The sequence below is a fragment of the Crinia signifera genome, chromosome 2 (assembly GCF_055691185.1).
Source record: "Crinia signifera chromosome 2, ASM5569118v1, whole genome shotgun sequence".
Lineage (NCBI taxonomy): Eukaryota > Metazoa > Chordata > Amphibia > Anura > Myobatrachidae > Crinia > Crinia signifera.
The window spans coordinates 272,754,783-272,769,768 of NC_139218.1; the positions used below are offsets into that span (position 1 = coordinate 272,754,783).

Genomic DNA, 14,986 nt, shown 5'->3' on the forward strand with positions numbered 1-14,986 from the left:
TTCCCTGTGACTGGCCGCCCGTCCGCCAATCAATCAGAGCTTGCAGGCCGGCAGCCAATCAGGTGCCGGCCCGCGAACTTTGATTGGTGGGCAGCCCAGTCACAGTGAAGGGAAGGAGAGATATGCAGTGTGCTGTTATCTCCTTCCCTGAGAGAAGCAGCGCGGCAGCTACATGGCAGGGGGACACTGGACTGTTCTCTCCCCAGCAGCAGCATCAATGGTGAGTGTGCTGCTGCTGGGAAATACTATGGGGGCATTGCTGGCACTGTGGGGGCATACCATATTGCTGGCACTGTGGGGGCATTGCTGGCACTGTGGGGCATACTTGTTGCTGGCACTGTGGGGCATACTTTTTGCTGGCACTGTGGGGCGTTGCTGGCACTGTGGGGCGTTGCTGGCACTGTGGGGCATACTTGTTGCTGACACTGTGGGGCATTGCTGGCACTGTGGGGCATACTTGTTACTGGCACTGTGGGGCATTGCTGGCACTGTGGGGCATACTTGTTGCTGGCACTGTGGGGCATACTTGTTGGCACTGTGGGGCATACTTGTTACTGGCACTGTGGGGCATTGCTGGCACTGTGGGGCATTGCTGGCACTGTGGGGCATGCTTGTTGCTGGCACTATGGGGGTATACTTGTTGCTGGCACTGTAGGGGCATTGTTGGCACTGTGGGCGCATACCCAGTACCATGGGGTCATACCTGGCACCGTGGTGGCATTCCCGTTTCTGGCACTGTGCGGGCATACCTGGCACCATTGGAGCATATGTGTATCTGGCACTTTTGGGGGCATATGTGTATCTGGCACTATTGGAAGGCTAACGTGATCCGTTGGAATGTCTGTTGCTTCAGTAATAGAGATTTGACAAGGTTCTGATATTTTATATGCTGTCCGCAGAATGGGCTGAGCTTATATTGTGGTCAAGTGGTTGCACTTTTTTTTTCTCGTCATTGCCAGTATGACTTGCCCCTGTTAAGCCACACCCCTTTTTAGGCCACGCCCCCTAAACATTTCACGAGGGGGTACTCATAAATGAAAAGCCTAATCAAGGGGTACGGGAGACAAAAAGGTTGGGAACCACTGCTCTAGTGCTTAGACCTTAAAACACACTGCGCTGCTATCAGCAGACAAGAATGGGCCCAGCTAGAGGAGGCTGCACACGGTCCTCCTCTCTTAAAACACCCCTGGTGAGAGGTCTCGTAATCACCCTCATAGAATTTTACATGATTTATCCTGTTATTTTTTTGCTTTTAATTCAACCTGCAAAATATGGTTTGTTAACATACTATATTATGTAATGTATGACATATGTATTATATTATTATTGTTGTTATTATTATATATGTCCTTTTTTTAAGATATATATTGTGTATCGCTATGGAGGAAACATTGTTTGACAGCCCCATATATAACTGCTGAAGCATGATCCCTACAATATTATTCTGTATTTTTGCCCATAAGGTGATAGAGATCAGTTTCTGAATGTGAGTTATGCTCTTCCTGGCTTTTATTATTAATCGAGGACACTGATGGTACCTGAGTGTGTCAAATAGATTACTGAGACCACAGTACAGAGTTGCTAGCAGCAACCCTCTGGGAATGGAAGAGTGCAAATAAAATTTCTTTTTGATGGTTACCAGAGACTTTTATCAATTGATAATATAACATTGGCATGTAATCCATCACCGATAACCACATTTAGTAATGATTATGCTTCTATACTTCTATTTATGGAGTTTTGCTAAAGCATTGAATGGATAGAAAGTGCAACAGCGGCCTCTGCAGGCTGGAACAAAATATTACACTCCCTCCAAAAAACAAATGCACGTTTTGATTATTTGTAATATACAAGTACTTATCAGGGGTGTAACTACAACTTTGAGGGCCCCATAGCAAAATACTGAAAGCCTTGTCACTACAATGCCACTGGGGGGGGGGGGGGGGGGTGTTGGAGAAGAAAGAGGGGGTACAGTGTGAATAAAGGGTGCCGGGAAAGAGAGGAGAGAAAGAGAAAGGGAGGAGTGTGAGCAGGAGAGAGACAAAGAATCAAGAGTGTGAGAGTGTCAGGGAGAGAAAGGAGGAGAGACAAGGGGAGAGGGAGAGGGTGTCCGGGGGAGAGAGAGAGAGACAGAGCCAAGTGTAGAGGTAGGGGGCAGAAATAAAGGGTGAGACTGTTAGGGAGGAATGAGGGAGAGGGGAAAGAGGTGGGTAGAAGAGAGAAAGAGGAAAAAGAGACAAGGGGCAGAGAGAGAAAAAAGATGTGAGACAGTGGGGGAGTGAGAGAGGGTTGAGAGAAAGAGGGGACAGGGGGAAGAGAGCAGGGGTTGGAGGAGAGAGAACATGGAGGGGGAAAAGGAGAAGAGAAAAAGAGGAAAGAGATGAGGTGGTGGGGAGAGAGAGAATAGGAGAGTGGGGTACGGATAGGGTTGCCACCTCATCCCTTTAAAACTGGAGACATATTAATTACACAAGTTCTGTGGCTGTTTAAAAAAAACAAAAAAAAAACAGTTGAAATGGAGTCTTGAAGTGAGCCAGCCACAGAACCTGTGTAATTAATATGTCTCCAGTTTTAAAGGGATGAGGTGGCAACCCTAGGTATGGGGGAGTCAAGGGGAGTGAGGGATAAGGGGAGGGAGGAGGGGAAAGAGGAGAGAGGAGAGGGGTGTAGAGGGATTACAGGGATTACAGGGGAGGGGGTGGGGGAAGGAGAGTGGAGGGAGGAAGGGCAGTGCGGTAAAATAAGAGGGGAAGGGGGAAGAGGAAAAGGGAGGGGGGAAAGAAGAGTGGGGATGGGGAATGAGGGGGTGGGAGGGGGAGCCAGAGTTTGAATGGGGTAGACTGGCTTCCCCCTGCTCTTATGTGCTGGGCTGTACCGCTTTCCAGCACCGTGGTCCCCTGCTCCCATCCGTGACTCTGAGGCGTGCTTTACTGCCTCCTTGGCGGCACCCCGGGATTTACTGCTCCCCTGGAGGCGTGCCCTTTAATGCTTCCTGAGTGTCGACGGCTCCACGCACTGCTCCGTGGGCGGTGCCATCCTGACCTTCACGTCTCCCGTGTCCTCCACTGCTCTCCGGGCAGCGCTGGGCTCCACTGCTCCCTGGACGGAGCCAGGATGTACTGCTCCCCGGTGCCTTTTAATTGTGTACAAGAGAGCAGCGGGGCAACTGCCCACGCTGCAATATAAAAATAAAATCTGGAGAAAAGAAGAATATCAAGGGGGTGCAGGGGAAATAAGTTTTATTGAATTTATTAAAATAACTGTAAAGCTAATCCAATCACCGAATATATTAGTCAATTTTAGCTCTGCTTCCTTGTTTTTGTCTATTGTATGTTTATTATAATAGAATAGTGTGCCAAGCATAGGCAGGCACTGTGCCCGAAAAATGGTGAGTGACTGTGTCCATGTCAACTACTGTATGTCCACATTTGGGACAAGAAAAGTGATCTTTTGACTGTCGACCTAGCCATTGTCGACCTAATGCTTGTGTCGACCTTCCAACACTGTTGACCTTAGCCATGTCAACCTATTTCATGTGTTGACCTAAGCCATGTTGACCCAATGACCCATTCCCCCTCACACTCCCCTGTGACTGTGATGGTGAATGCTGAAAAGGGGGAGGAGCTACGGCTGCAGAGGAGGTAGCTGTACAGTAAGTCAGAAGGAGATCCGCAGAAGCAGAGGTGGTGTTGCACTATGGTGGGCTATATACAAGGGCGTAACTACCATAGGTGCAAGGGGTGAAGCTGCTATGGGGCCCAGAGCTGAAGGGGGCCCATCTTTGCTGTCTAGTAATATGTTTTACATACATTCATCACCATCAGTTGCTAAATAGGGGGCCTTTCCAAACTTTTGCTATGGGGCCCACGAATATATAGGTACGCCTCTGGCTATATATATATATATATATATGGCACTATGCGGGGCATTACTTATGTGGCACTACAGGAGGCATTACATAAATGGCAATATGGGGGGCAGTGCGTATATGGCACTATGGGGGGAAGTATGTAAATGGCACTACTGGGGGAAGTTTGTAAATGGCACTAAGGGGGCATTATGTATATGGCACTACTGGGGGCATTATGTATATGACACTACTGGGGGCATTATGTAATGGCACTACTGGGGGTATTATGTATATGACACTACAGGGGAATTATGTAATGGCACTACTGGGGGCATTATGTATATGGGAGGGTGACACCATGAGTCACTATACCGGGTGACACCACCCCTAGTGACGCCTCTGGGTGTAAGTGATCTGCAGGATTGGATTCAAAACTAAATCAGTTAAGAGTGCCTTTCACATGAATGATTGAGCCCAGATAATGCCACAACTAATTCCCCTAATGACCCTGTCGACCTAACGACCCTGTCGACCTAACCCACGTCGACCTAGACTCATGTCGACCTTCCTGCATGTCAACCTAAATGCACTTCAACCTAATGGTGTCGACCTAATGACTGTCGACCAACATGCTGATGACCCAATGAGCATATCCCTTCTAGACAAGGCGTGCCAGCAGCTACAGAGACTCCTCAGCTTGGAGCTTCTGATCTGACACCAGATCAATGGCGGCATCCAGACAGCAGGTCCAGCCCCACAGAAACATGCAGCAGAGCCACAACAATCACATAACAGTGTAGACTCTGTATGCAGAATGTCTTGTTGTTTTCAGTATCTTGCATTCAATTTCTCCCCTTCCACTCCTGCTCTCTCTCATCACATTTCAAAGTTCCCAACCCTCCCTATCCATGGCACCCCCAACAACCCCTCCCCGCACAGGTTTCTCTCAGATGTTCTCTATCTGGGCGATATGCACTAAGCCTTCAAAAGTGACAAAGTGTAGATAAAGCACCCACCGACCAGCCTCTAACTGGCATTTATCAAACACACTCAGAAGCATGACAGAAGTATTTTAGCACTTTTTAAGCTTAGTTCATCTGGCCCATTCTCTCTCTTTTTTTCACAATCCCCTCCCCCATCCACAGCACACACAACCCCCCCCCCCCTGCACAACTTCCCCTCTTATGCTCTCTTTCTCTTCACACCCCTATCCACAGCACTCCCAACACCCCCTCCCTACGCAGTTTCCCCTCTCATGCTCTCTCTCCTCACAACACCCTACCCATCCACAGCACCCCCGACACCCTCTTCCCGCACAGGATTCCCTCTCATGTTCTCTCTCTTCACATCCCACTCCCCCATCCAAAGCACCACCAACACCCCCTCCCCACACAGGTTCCACTCTCATGCTCTCTTTTTCTCTCTCTCTTCAGACCCCCCTCCCCATACAAAGCACCCCCATGCCTCCTCCCCATGCAGATTCCCCTCTCATGCTCTCCCTCCTCACATCCCGCTCCTCTATCCACAGTACCCCTAACGCCCCTCCCTGCACAGGTTCCCCTCTCATGCTCTCCCTCCTCACATCCCGCTCCTCTATCCACAGTACCCCTAATGCCCCCTCCCTGCACAGGTTCCCTTTCTCATGCTCTCTCACTCCTCACAACCCCTCTCCATCCACAGTACCCCCAACACCCCTTCCCCGCACAGGTTGCTCTCTCTCTCACTTCAAGTCCCCTCCCCCACCCAGAAAACCCCCTCTGCACACAGGTTCCCCTCTCATCCCGCTCCCCTATCCACGGTACCCCTTACCTGCTCCCCTCCCTGCACAGGTTCCCATATCATGCTTTTCAAAACAAATACAGCAAAATAAAAAAAATAATAAAAAAATTAAGTGACAGTAAAAGTCAGATACACACTATAGAGCACTCCACCTCACTCCCTAGACTGTTGAGTAGTCTGTTCCTTTGACAAAGCTGCAAGAGGGGTATGCAGCGAAACACGTCAGAACCCGATCTACTTTGTGTTTACTACACTCCACCACTCCGGGACTTCGAACTTTGCACTCTGAACCAGACCCACATCCAGATTTCACCACTGATGTTGGAGATACTCAACCACCTGCCCTGAAGGTTCACTTCCTCTATGCATTGAAGTATAGATACCAGCACCATTATTCTCCTGTGTTTGAAACATTTTTCAAACACAGTCTGTGACATGGCAGGAAGGAGTTGATTGGCTGGCTGTTTATCACTCTCCATTTTATCACTTTTGAAGATTAGAGAATCTAGCCCAGAGAGAGAAAAAGAGATGTGAGACAGTGGGGGAGTGAGAGGGTTGAGAGAAAGAGGGGGCAGGGGGAAGAGAGCAGGGGGTGGGGGAGAGAGAGAGAGAGAACATGGAGGGGAAAAAGAAGAAGAGAGAAAAGGGAATAGTGAGCAAGCAAAAAAGAGGAAAGAGACGGGGTGGTGGAGAGAGAGATTAAGAGAGTGGGGTATGTGGGGGGGGGGGTCAAGGGGAGTGAGGGAGGAGGGTAAAGAGAGAAGAGGGGTGTAGAGGGATTACGGGGAGGGGTAGAGAAAGGAGAGAGGAGAGGGAAAGGGCAGTGTGGTTAGACAAGAGGGGAAGAGGAGAAGGGAGGGGGGAAAGAGGAGTGGGGATGGGGACGAGCTTGGTTTTGAAAGGGTTCAACTGACTTTCCCTTGCTCTTCTGTGCTGGGCTGTATCGCTTCCCAGCACCGCGGTCCCCTGCTCCCCTCCGTGACTCTGAGGTGTGCTTCACTTCCTCCTTTAGAGGCGGCTCCCGGCTACACTGCTCCCCGGGCGGCGCCGGGCTCCACTGCTTCCCGGGCGGCTCTGAGCTCCACTGCTCCCTGGCGCCTCTGAATTGTGTACAAGAGGGCAGCGGGGCAACTGCCCACACTGCAATATTAAAAAGAAAAACTGGAGAAAAGAAGAGTATCAAGGGGCTGCAGGGGATAGCCTGCTGGGGCCCCAGGCCCCCCCAAGCCCCAGGCCCCATAGCAATTGCATCCCCTGCACCCTATAGTTACGCCACTGTTACTTATGTAACCTTTAAAGGCATATCCCATATGTGCATTTGTGACATAAGAATACGTGTATATGCAGTTATAAATGCAGGATTTCTAAAGGGGGGTTTCCAAATGTAGTCCACAATCTCCCATTATGCAGAACATTGGAGCAAGGGTTGGAGTCTGAGGGAATGGTAGAGGAAACTAGTACTGACCTTTAAACATTTAATTACACATTAGCCTGTTTAAACACTAGGTATTGGATGGAATACAATATTAATAATTAACAATATATATGGTCTATAGCATAGATTGTGTCAAATAGACTGCATTTAACTAATATAAATAACATTAATGGTTAGTAAAAGGTTAAACATCCCATAATTAATTAATAATTACACAAACATAATAGAACAAGTACTGCACTTTCTAAGCTTACATTCTCCAACTTCATGGGAAGTCACCTATCTCTTCTTCCTGGTAGCTACTCTCTGGTCCAGTGCACTGACTGAGGACTCAGGTACTCACACACAGCAAACTTGCTAGAAGAAGCTGCTACCACTGGTCACATGCAGCAGCTCTGCTCTGTCCCTTAAACTTCATGTTGTGGTGGCAGCTCTAGTCTTCATATTATAGGCTACTATTGTTATCATTTGAGCTGCGTTTGCCTATGATACTGATACATAACCTCTCTTCCTTCAGGTCCAATATTCAGTGAAGGATGTTACTGTCCTGAACAAAACAGTGACATATGGCTAAAACACATGGCGTGTAATGAGTCCATTCCACAGATTGAAAGAGATCTAAAACATTTTCCAACTGTTGATCCTGACAAGATTGCAGTGGAAATTCCAGAGAGATTTGGTGAGCGCCAAAGCTTGTGCCATTACACCATCAAAAATAATAAGGTATGATTTCTTTTAGTTTGGTGAAATGTAATTTTTGCCCCACATTTAAATTTTCATGAATTAACATACCTTGAAAGTGCCATATGATTATTTTGAATGCCTTCAGTGCCACCTCCATGATTGAATTATATGTTGAAGGTATGTAAATGTTAGAGGTAGAAAAAATAAAGCCAAAAAGAGTGTTGTTGCAGTCAGCTGTTTAATTTGCCCTATTGTTTGATTTTTTCCCTTGTCTGTGCAAAGACACAGTGCGATACCTGTGTACTGTATCTGAAGGAATATAACTAGAACTTTGTGGGCCCTATAGTAAAATATTGAGAGAACCCCACCAAAAAATAAATAAAAAAAAAACTAAACCATGGGGCCTTATTTTGGTTCATTCTTTCTGACAAAATCCTTCTTAGATGGACAAAACCATGTGCACTGCAGGGGGGCAGATGTAACATGTGCAGAGAGAATTAGATTTGGGTGAGTAATTTTGTTTCTGTGCAGGGAAAATACTGACTGCTTTATTTTTACACTGCAATATAGATCTCACTTTGAAGTAAAACCCCACCCAAATCTTATTCTCTCTGCACATGTTACATCTGCCCCACCTGCAGTGCACATGGTTTTGCCCATCTAAGAAGGATTTTGTCAGAAAGAATGAACCAAAATAAGGCCTATTGTCACTACTACTAATACTACTACACGAGGGATTAATATGAAATCCCGGCGGTCGGAATCACAGCGTTCAAAATCCCAACGCCGGTATCCCGACCGCCGAAATCCCGACAAGGGGCACGGTGCCTCGCTACGCTCGGCACACTAATTTATTCTCCCTCTATGGGTGTCGTGTACACCCACAGAGGGAGAAAGTGTCGGGATTTTGGCAGTCGGGATTCCGGCATCGGGATTTTGAACACCGGGATTCCGACCGCCGGGATGTAAACTGCATCCCCTACACGAGGGTGTCGGCCATAGAGAGAGAGAGAGAGAGAGAGAGAGAAAGGGAGAGAGAGAGAGAGAAAGGGAGAGAGAAAGGGAGGGCGAGCAGCAGTGAGAGAGAAAGAAATGTGCCAGAGAGAGTAAGTTACATGTTACATAATAGTTAAGGCTGAATAAAGACGTGCGTCCATCAAGTTCAACCTACATTATTAAAGTGCATGATCTATTTGCTACATCCCTTATATAAACTGAAATCTGATTTCATTCTATACAGATTATGATTGTTATTTGTATATTTGTACCCCTGGATGTTTTTGCCCAATAGATGATTGTCCAACCTTATTTTGAATTAATTTATTGTCTCTGACAACACCACCTATCCAGGAAGAGAGTTCCACAATTTTACGGCCTGACCATAAACATTTTTTTTCTTTTAAGGGTACGAAATCTACTCTCCTCTAGTCTAAATTCATGGCCACGTGTCCTAGAATCCTTCCTCAAAGCAAAAAGGGTGCCTCACAGTTCGTTATATTGGCCCCTGATATATTTGAACATGTTAAGCATGTCTTCCTTAAACATCTCTTTTCTAGCGTAAACAATCCCAATTTGTCCAATCTGTCTTCATAATTGAATTTCTCCAACCCTTTTATTAGCTTTATTGCTCTTCTTTGGACTTTTTCCAGTTCTACAATCTTTTTTGTAGTGCGGGGCCCAGAATTGTACTCCATATTCAAGTGTATATGTAGTGCAGTCTGACCAATGCTTTATGAAGAGGCATAATTACTTTTGTGTCCCTAGTCTTCATACCTCTTCTTATACAGGCTAGTATCCTATTGGCCATTTTAGTTGCTACGTGACACTGAGCACTACACCCCAGTATGTTGAGCTCCTAGATCCTTTTCCATTTCTGATTTAGCCAATGCCACCCCATTTAGGTTATAACTAGCACACTGGTTATGTTTCCCAAGATGCATAACCTTGCATTTATCCACATTGCACCACATTTTCCAGTTTTTTGCCCACTCATCTAGTTTAGTTAGATCGCTCTGAAACTTAGATTCATACATGTCTATTTTAATTACCGTGCTCAATTTTGTGTCATCAGTGAAGATTGAGACATTACTGAGTATACCCACCCCAATATCATTAATGAATATGTTAAATAAAAGAGGCCCTAGCACTCAACCCTGCGGTACTCCACTTAGTACAGGTATCATATTCGAAACTGCACCATTTACAACAACTCTCTGTTCTCTATTCTGCAGCCAGTTACCCACCCATCTACAAATTTTTACACCAAGGCCCAGTTCCTCCAATTTATTTATCAACCTCTTATATGAAACAGTATCAAAAGCCTTAACAAAATCCAGGAAGACCACGTCTACAACATTTCCACTGTCTAAATTGTTTCTAACTTCATCATAAAAGCTTATTAGATTTGTTTGGCACAAGTGTTTTTTTTTTACAAACCCATGTTGGTTAATACTGATTATACTGTGCAGTTCTATATGTTTTTGGATACCATCCCTTAAAATTCCCTTGAATAATTTACCTACTATTGATGTTAAGCTCACAGGTCTACAATTAGCTGGGTCATCCCTTTTTCCTTTTTTGAATGATGGTACTACCTCTGCTATTCTGGGAGAGAATATATGGGGAGAGAAAGGGGGAGGAGCAAGAGAGAAAGTAATGGGTTGAGCAGGAGTGTGAGAGAGTATCAGGTAGAGCGAAAAGGGGAGTTAGTGTCAGGGATAGAAAGGTGGAAAGACCAAGAGGGAGAGAATGAGAGAGAGAAAGGGTGTCAGGGAGAGAAAGTGGGAGAGACAGGTAGAGAGGGTATGTGTCAGGGAGAGGAAGGGTGAAAGACTGGGTAGAGAAAGCAGGTGTAAGTTAGTGGCAGGGGTAATGAGAGAGGGTGACAGGGAAAAAGAGGGTGTGTTGGGTAGAGGGAGACAGTGCCTGGTAGAGAGAGATAAGGGATGCTGTGAGCAGGAAAGGAAAGAAAGAGAGGGGGGGGGGAGCGTGGGGAGGAGAGAGAGAGAGACTAGGGGCAGAGAGAGAGAGAGAGAGAGGTGAGACAGAGGTGGAGTGAGAGAGAGTTGAGCAAAAGAGAGAGATCATGGGAGAAAGAGAATAGAGAGTGGCAGATGGGGAGAGAGAGAGAGCAGGGAAGAGAGAAAAATGCCTTACATGCCTGCCTGCCACCAGCTTTTTTCCTCACATTCCCTTGTATATGTGTGAACGCCGAGGGAAAAAGGACTTGTCAGCAAGTAAGACTCTACACCACAGCTCTCCTCCATCCCCTCCCAGTGCTGGGCTACACTATGTACACTTAGGCAGTAATATCTGGACATCAATGCTGGTGCACACAGGTAACACAAACAGTGGGACACCTGCCATCAGAAGAACATCCCCGGCTAGTACTTACAGCCAAACTTATTCTAGTGCTCTGTCACTTAGGAGCTAACCCCAGAACCCACAGAGCGCAAATTTGTTAGTGCAATAATAGAGATTTGCATTTTTTTGGACAGTCGGAACACTTTGATTATAACAGATAATATATGGATGATATTTTATATCCGTATTGAGCTTTTAGCAAATTTAGCAATTGTTTTATCCAGATTTCTTTACCGTTTTATTATTTATAATATATACTGTGACTGACATGATAGATACTTTTGTATTTGTTTTGAACTTTTCAGTTTCTGTTTAATATTTGAGCACACTAAACAATATTGAAATAAATGGTAAAATGGTACTCTTTACCTAGAACGGCGCCCGTCGCGGGCATCGCGGGTACATTTATGTGTGGCCGCGACGCGACCGACGCGATGCCCGCGATTTCCCATTGAAACCAATGTTAAACATGGAAATCGTGTCGGTCGCGTCGCGGCCGGCCATAAATGTACCCGCGATGCCCGCGACGCGATGCTCCCGATTTCCCATAGGAATCAATGTTAAAAGGCGCGATGGACCCGATTTAACTGTTAAATGGCTCAATCCACCCGATTTGGCCATAGGAATCAATGTTAAATGGGCCACAGAGCCCATTAACCCTTAAATGTCCCCCCAAATTTTTAACGCCACCCCACGATCCACGCCAACCCGAAGCGTGGCGAGCGCAGCGAGCCCGCGAGGGGCGGCGGTACGCGTCCTCCGACCTTTTCATGCCCTACTATCCACTAGGGCGTGGTGTGAGAATATAATAGTGTGGCGAGCGCAGCGAGCCACCGAGCCCGAAGCGTGGCGAGCGCAGCGAGCCCCGCGAGGGGACGCGGATACCTTCACAGTTATGCGCGTCCCCTCACGGGCTTCACAGGTGTCCGTGGCGACGCGGACACCTGTGAAGCCCGCGAGGGGACGCGTCTACCTGTGAAGGTATCCGCGTCCCCTCGCGGGGCTCGCTGCGCTCGCCACGCTTCGGGCTCGGTGGCTCGCTGCGCTCGCCACACTATTATATTCTCACACCACGCCCTAGTGGATAGTAGGGCATGAAAAGGTCGGAGGACGCGTACCGCCGCCCCTCGCGGGCTCGCTGCGCTCGCCACGCTTCGGGTTGGCGTGGATCGTGGGGTGGCGTTAAAAATTTGGGGGGACATTTAAGGGTTAATTTGCCCTATTTGGCCCCAAATCGGGTCCATTGAGGCATTTAACAGTAAAATCGCGGTCAATCTGACGTTTTAACATTGTTCCCTATGGGAAAATCGCGGTCATCGCGGGCATCGCGGCCATCCCGATTTACCCGCGATGCCCGCGATGACCGCGATCACCGCGATTTTTACCCCCGACGCCCGCGATTTCAATCGCGGGCGCCGTTCTAGGTAAAGAGTACCGGTAAAATTATTTTTAATCACTCCAATCTGCTTAATTTTAATCTTTTGCACCTTTTAAGGTCCATACACACTGGGCGACTATGCCCAGTGTGTATGGACAGCGATGATCGCATTTATCGCTGGGGGGAAAGCCGCTCAGTGCATACACACTGAGTGGCTTTCCCCTCACCCGGCGCCGACGGAGGGGGGAGGACGGCGTTGCATAGCAGAGCGCTATGCAAAGTCGTCCTGAAAGCCGCTCATCTGCTGGTATGACCAGCAGATGAACAGCTTATCTGACGATGTTGCGGGAGTGCGCAGCAGCGCTTACTGCTCATCGCCGGGCCATACACACTGGGTCGGCTTTCAGCTTAAAGTCGCCCAGTGTGTATGGGCCTTTAGTCCTATCCATTTTCCTCCTCCCTTGTCCCCAGCTCTTTGCCTCTGTCTAGAACAGTGGGTTCCAACCTTAAGTACTAGTACCCCTGGGGATACTCTGCAAACCGGTTGGGGGTACTTGAAAATAATATTGGTAATGGCGGAAGAAGTCTCCCATTGCCATGGAGACAACCCATGCAACACTTCCGGTTCTGTTTGCAGTATCATCAGTGTCTCCTACCAGCAACCAGTCCACTGGGAGCTACCTGCACTGCCCTCAGACATCAACGATCATCTGCCCCAAGCTGATATGGGTGAAGGGAGCACAGGGCATTAGTCGGAACCCCAGAAATAGTATTATTTATTTTATTTATGAACAGTTTCTTATATAGCGCAGCAATTCCATTGTGCTTTCCAATTGTGGCCAGGCTCCTGATCCATCTTCTTTTCAGACAAAATAAATCTATTTCTTCTCAAGTATATACGTCTTGTTTTGAAATGGTTGTTATTTTTTGTAATTTTTTTGTGTTAGATCTATATAAAAACTTATGGAGTACATGTTGGCTTCAGAATTTTCATGGATTCCCTTCTTCTGTCCTTGACAAGTAAAGTAAGTAATACCAGGAACCTTTTATTTTTCTTTGTACATTACAGTCATGACCAGTGTATCTGCAATAGGTCCATGGTGTGATGTGTGCACAGGCCCCTAGGACCAAGCCATGTTCAGAAGAACTCTTGGGTCATAAACCCAGAAACCCTTTATCTGATGGGAAATATTAGGATTTAGATAGTGGTTCCCAAACCCAGGGGTGGATGTATGAAGCAGTGATAAGAGTGAAGAAGTGAGCCAGTGGAGAAGTATTAAAGTAACATTTCAAATTTGCATACTATAAAATTATACAGAGCGTCGGATTGGTTGCCATGGGCAGTTTCTCTACTGGCTCACTTCTCTGCTCTTATCACTGCTTCATACATCTAGCCCTCAGTCCTCAAGGACTGCAAACAAGTCATGCTTTCCAAGTCACCTGGCAGGAACATGGTTTATCATCAATTGTCACATTTTAAAGAAATCCCCAGGTGACCTGGAAAACATGAACTGTTAGAGGACTGAGTTTGGGAACCACTAATTGAGAGCCTTCATCAAAGTCAGAATTTATCTCCAGATGAAATGTTACTGGATAGGCCACAGCTGGCATATTATTTTGTATCACTTTAACACATAATGGTTTAACCTCCCTACCGAACTGGAAGAATGGCGAGGTTCCCATATCCAGGACTAAACTAGTTACCAGGAAACGTACCCCAGTCTCTGCAGGTAATGAACACTGTACGCAAGTGATAATGAAGAAAGAGCTTAGTTTAGCTCTATCTATACGGACAATTGGATAGCTCGTCCTATTGATAACAATTAATTCCGTTTAACTTACAAAAATCACATACAGGTTGAGTATCCCGTATCCAAAATGCTCGGGACCAGGAGAATTTTGGATAACGGATTATTCCGTAATTCAGAATATTTTAATATTTCAATGATGTATTTTGAAGTATCTTGCATTTATGCTGTATAAACACATCAAACACATGAAATGCACACAAATATATTTTATTTGTTCAAAAAACAAGGTTTCAAAACATCTCAGATATTGAATTTGAATGCCAAGCAATCATTTTCCTATACATATATAGTGCCAGTTACATATCATGTCCTCAGTAGTGCTGTTACGGTTGTCCCCAATAAGTTTTTTGCAAAAAAATTTTTTTATTTTTTTTCACTTTCTGGAATGTATGGTTTTCGGAATAATTTGGATAACGGATATTCGGATACGGATACTCAACCTGTACTGTGAGAGAGAGGGAAAACTTTTTGGTTAGTACCAGTACAAACAAAATGAAGAGATTCAGTAGGTGGCAGTGTATCCTGCTTTATACGCTACAAGATATGTTGTGTCTGTGAATAGGAAAGCTTTATAATGGTACAATATAAATGTTACTGAGTTATGGAGAGCTGTGGAGCTGGAAAGTTGCTGGATATGTTATTTTTATACGTTTTCAAAATTGCATATTTCTAATCATCTCACTTTT

The 14,986-nt window shown here is 46.3% G+C and overlaps 1 protein-coding gene across 2 annotated transcripts in view; it reads left to right on the top strand.

Annotated features, from left to right (window-relative positions):
- Positions 1–14,986, top strand: part of POGLUT2 (protein O-glucosyltransferase 2) — a 110,353-nt gene that overhangs the window by 28,067 nt on the left and 67,300 nt on the right. For both annotated transcript variants that reach the window (XM_083168649.1, XM_083168648.1), the window contains exons 3-4: positions 7,582–7,787; positions 13,437–13,514. In XM_083168649.1, coding sequence (XP_083024775.1) covers positions 7,582–7,787; positions 13,437–13,514 — 284 coding nt within the window. The remainder of the gene's footprint in view (positions 1–7,581; positions 7,788–13,436; positions 13,515–14,986) is intronic.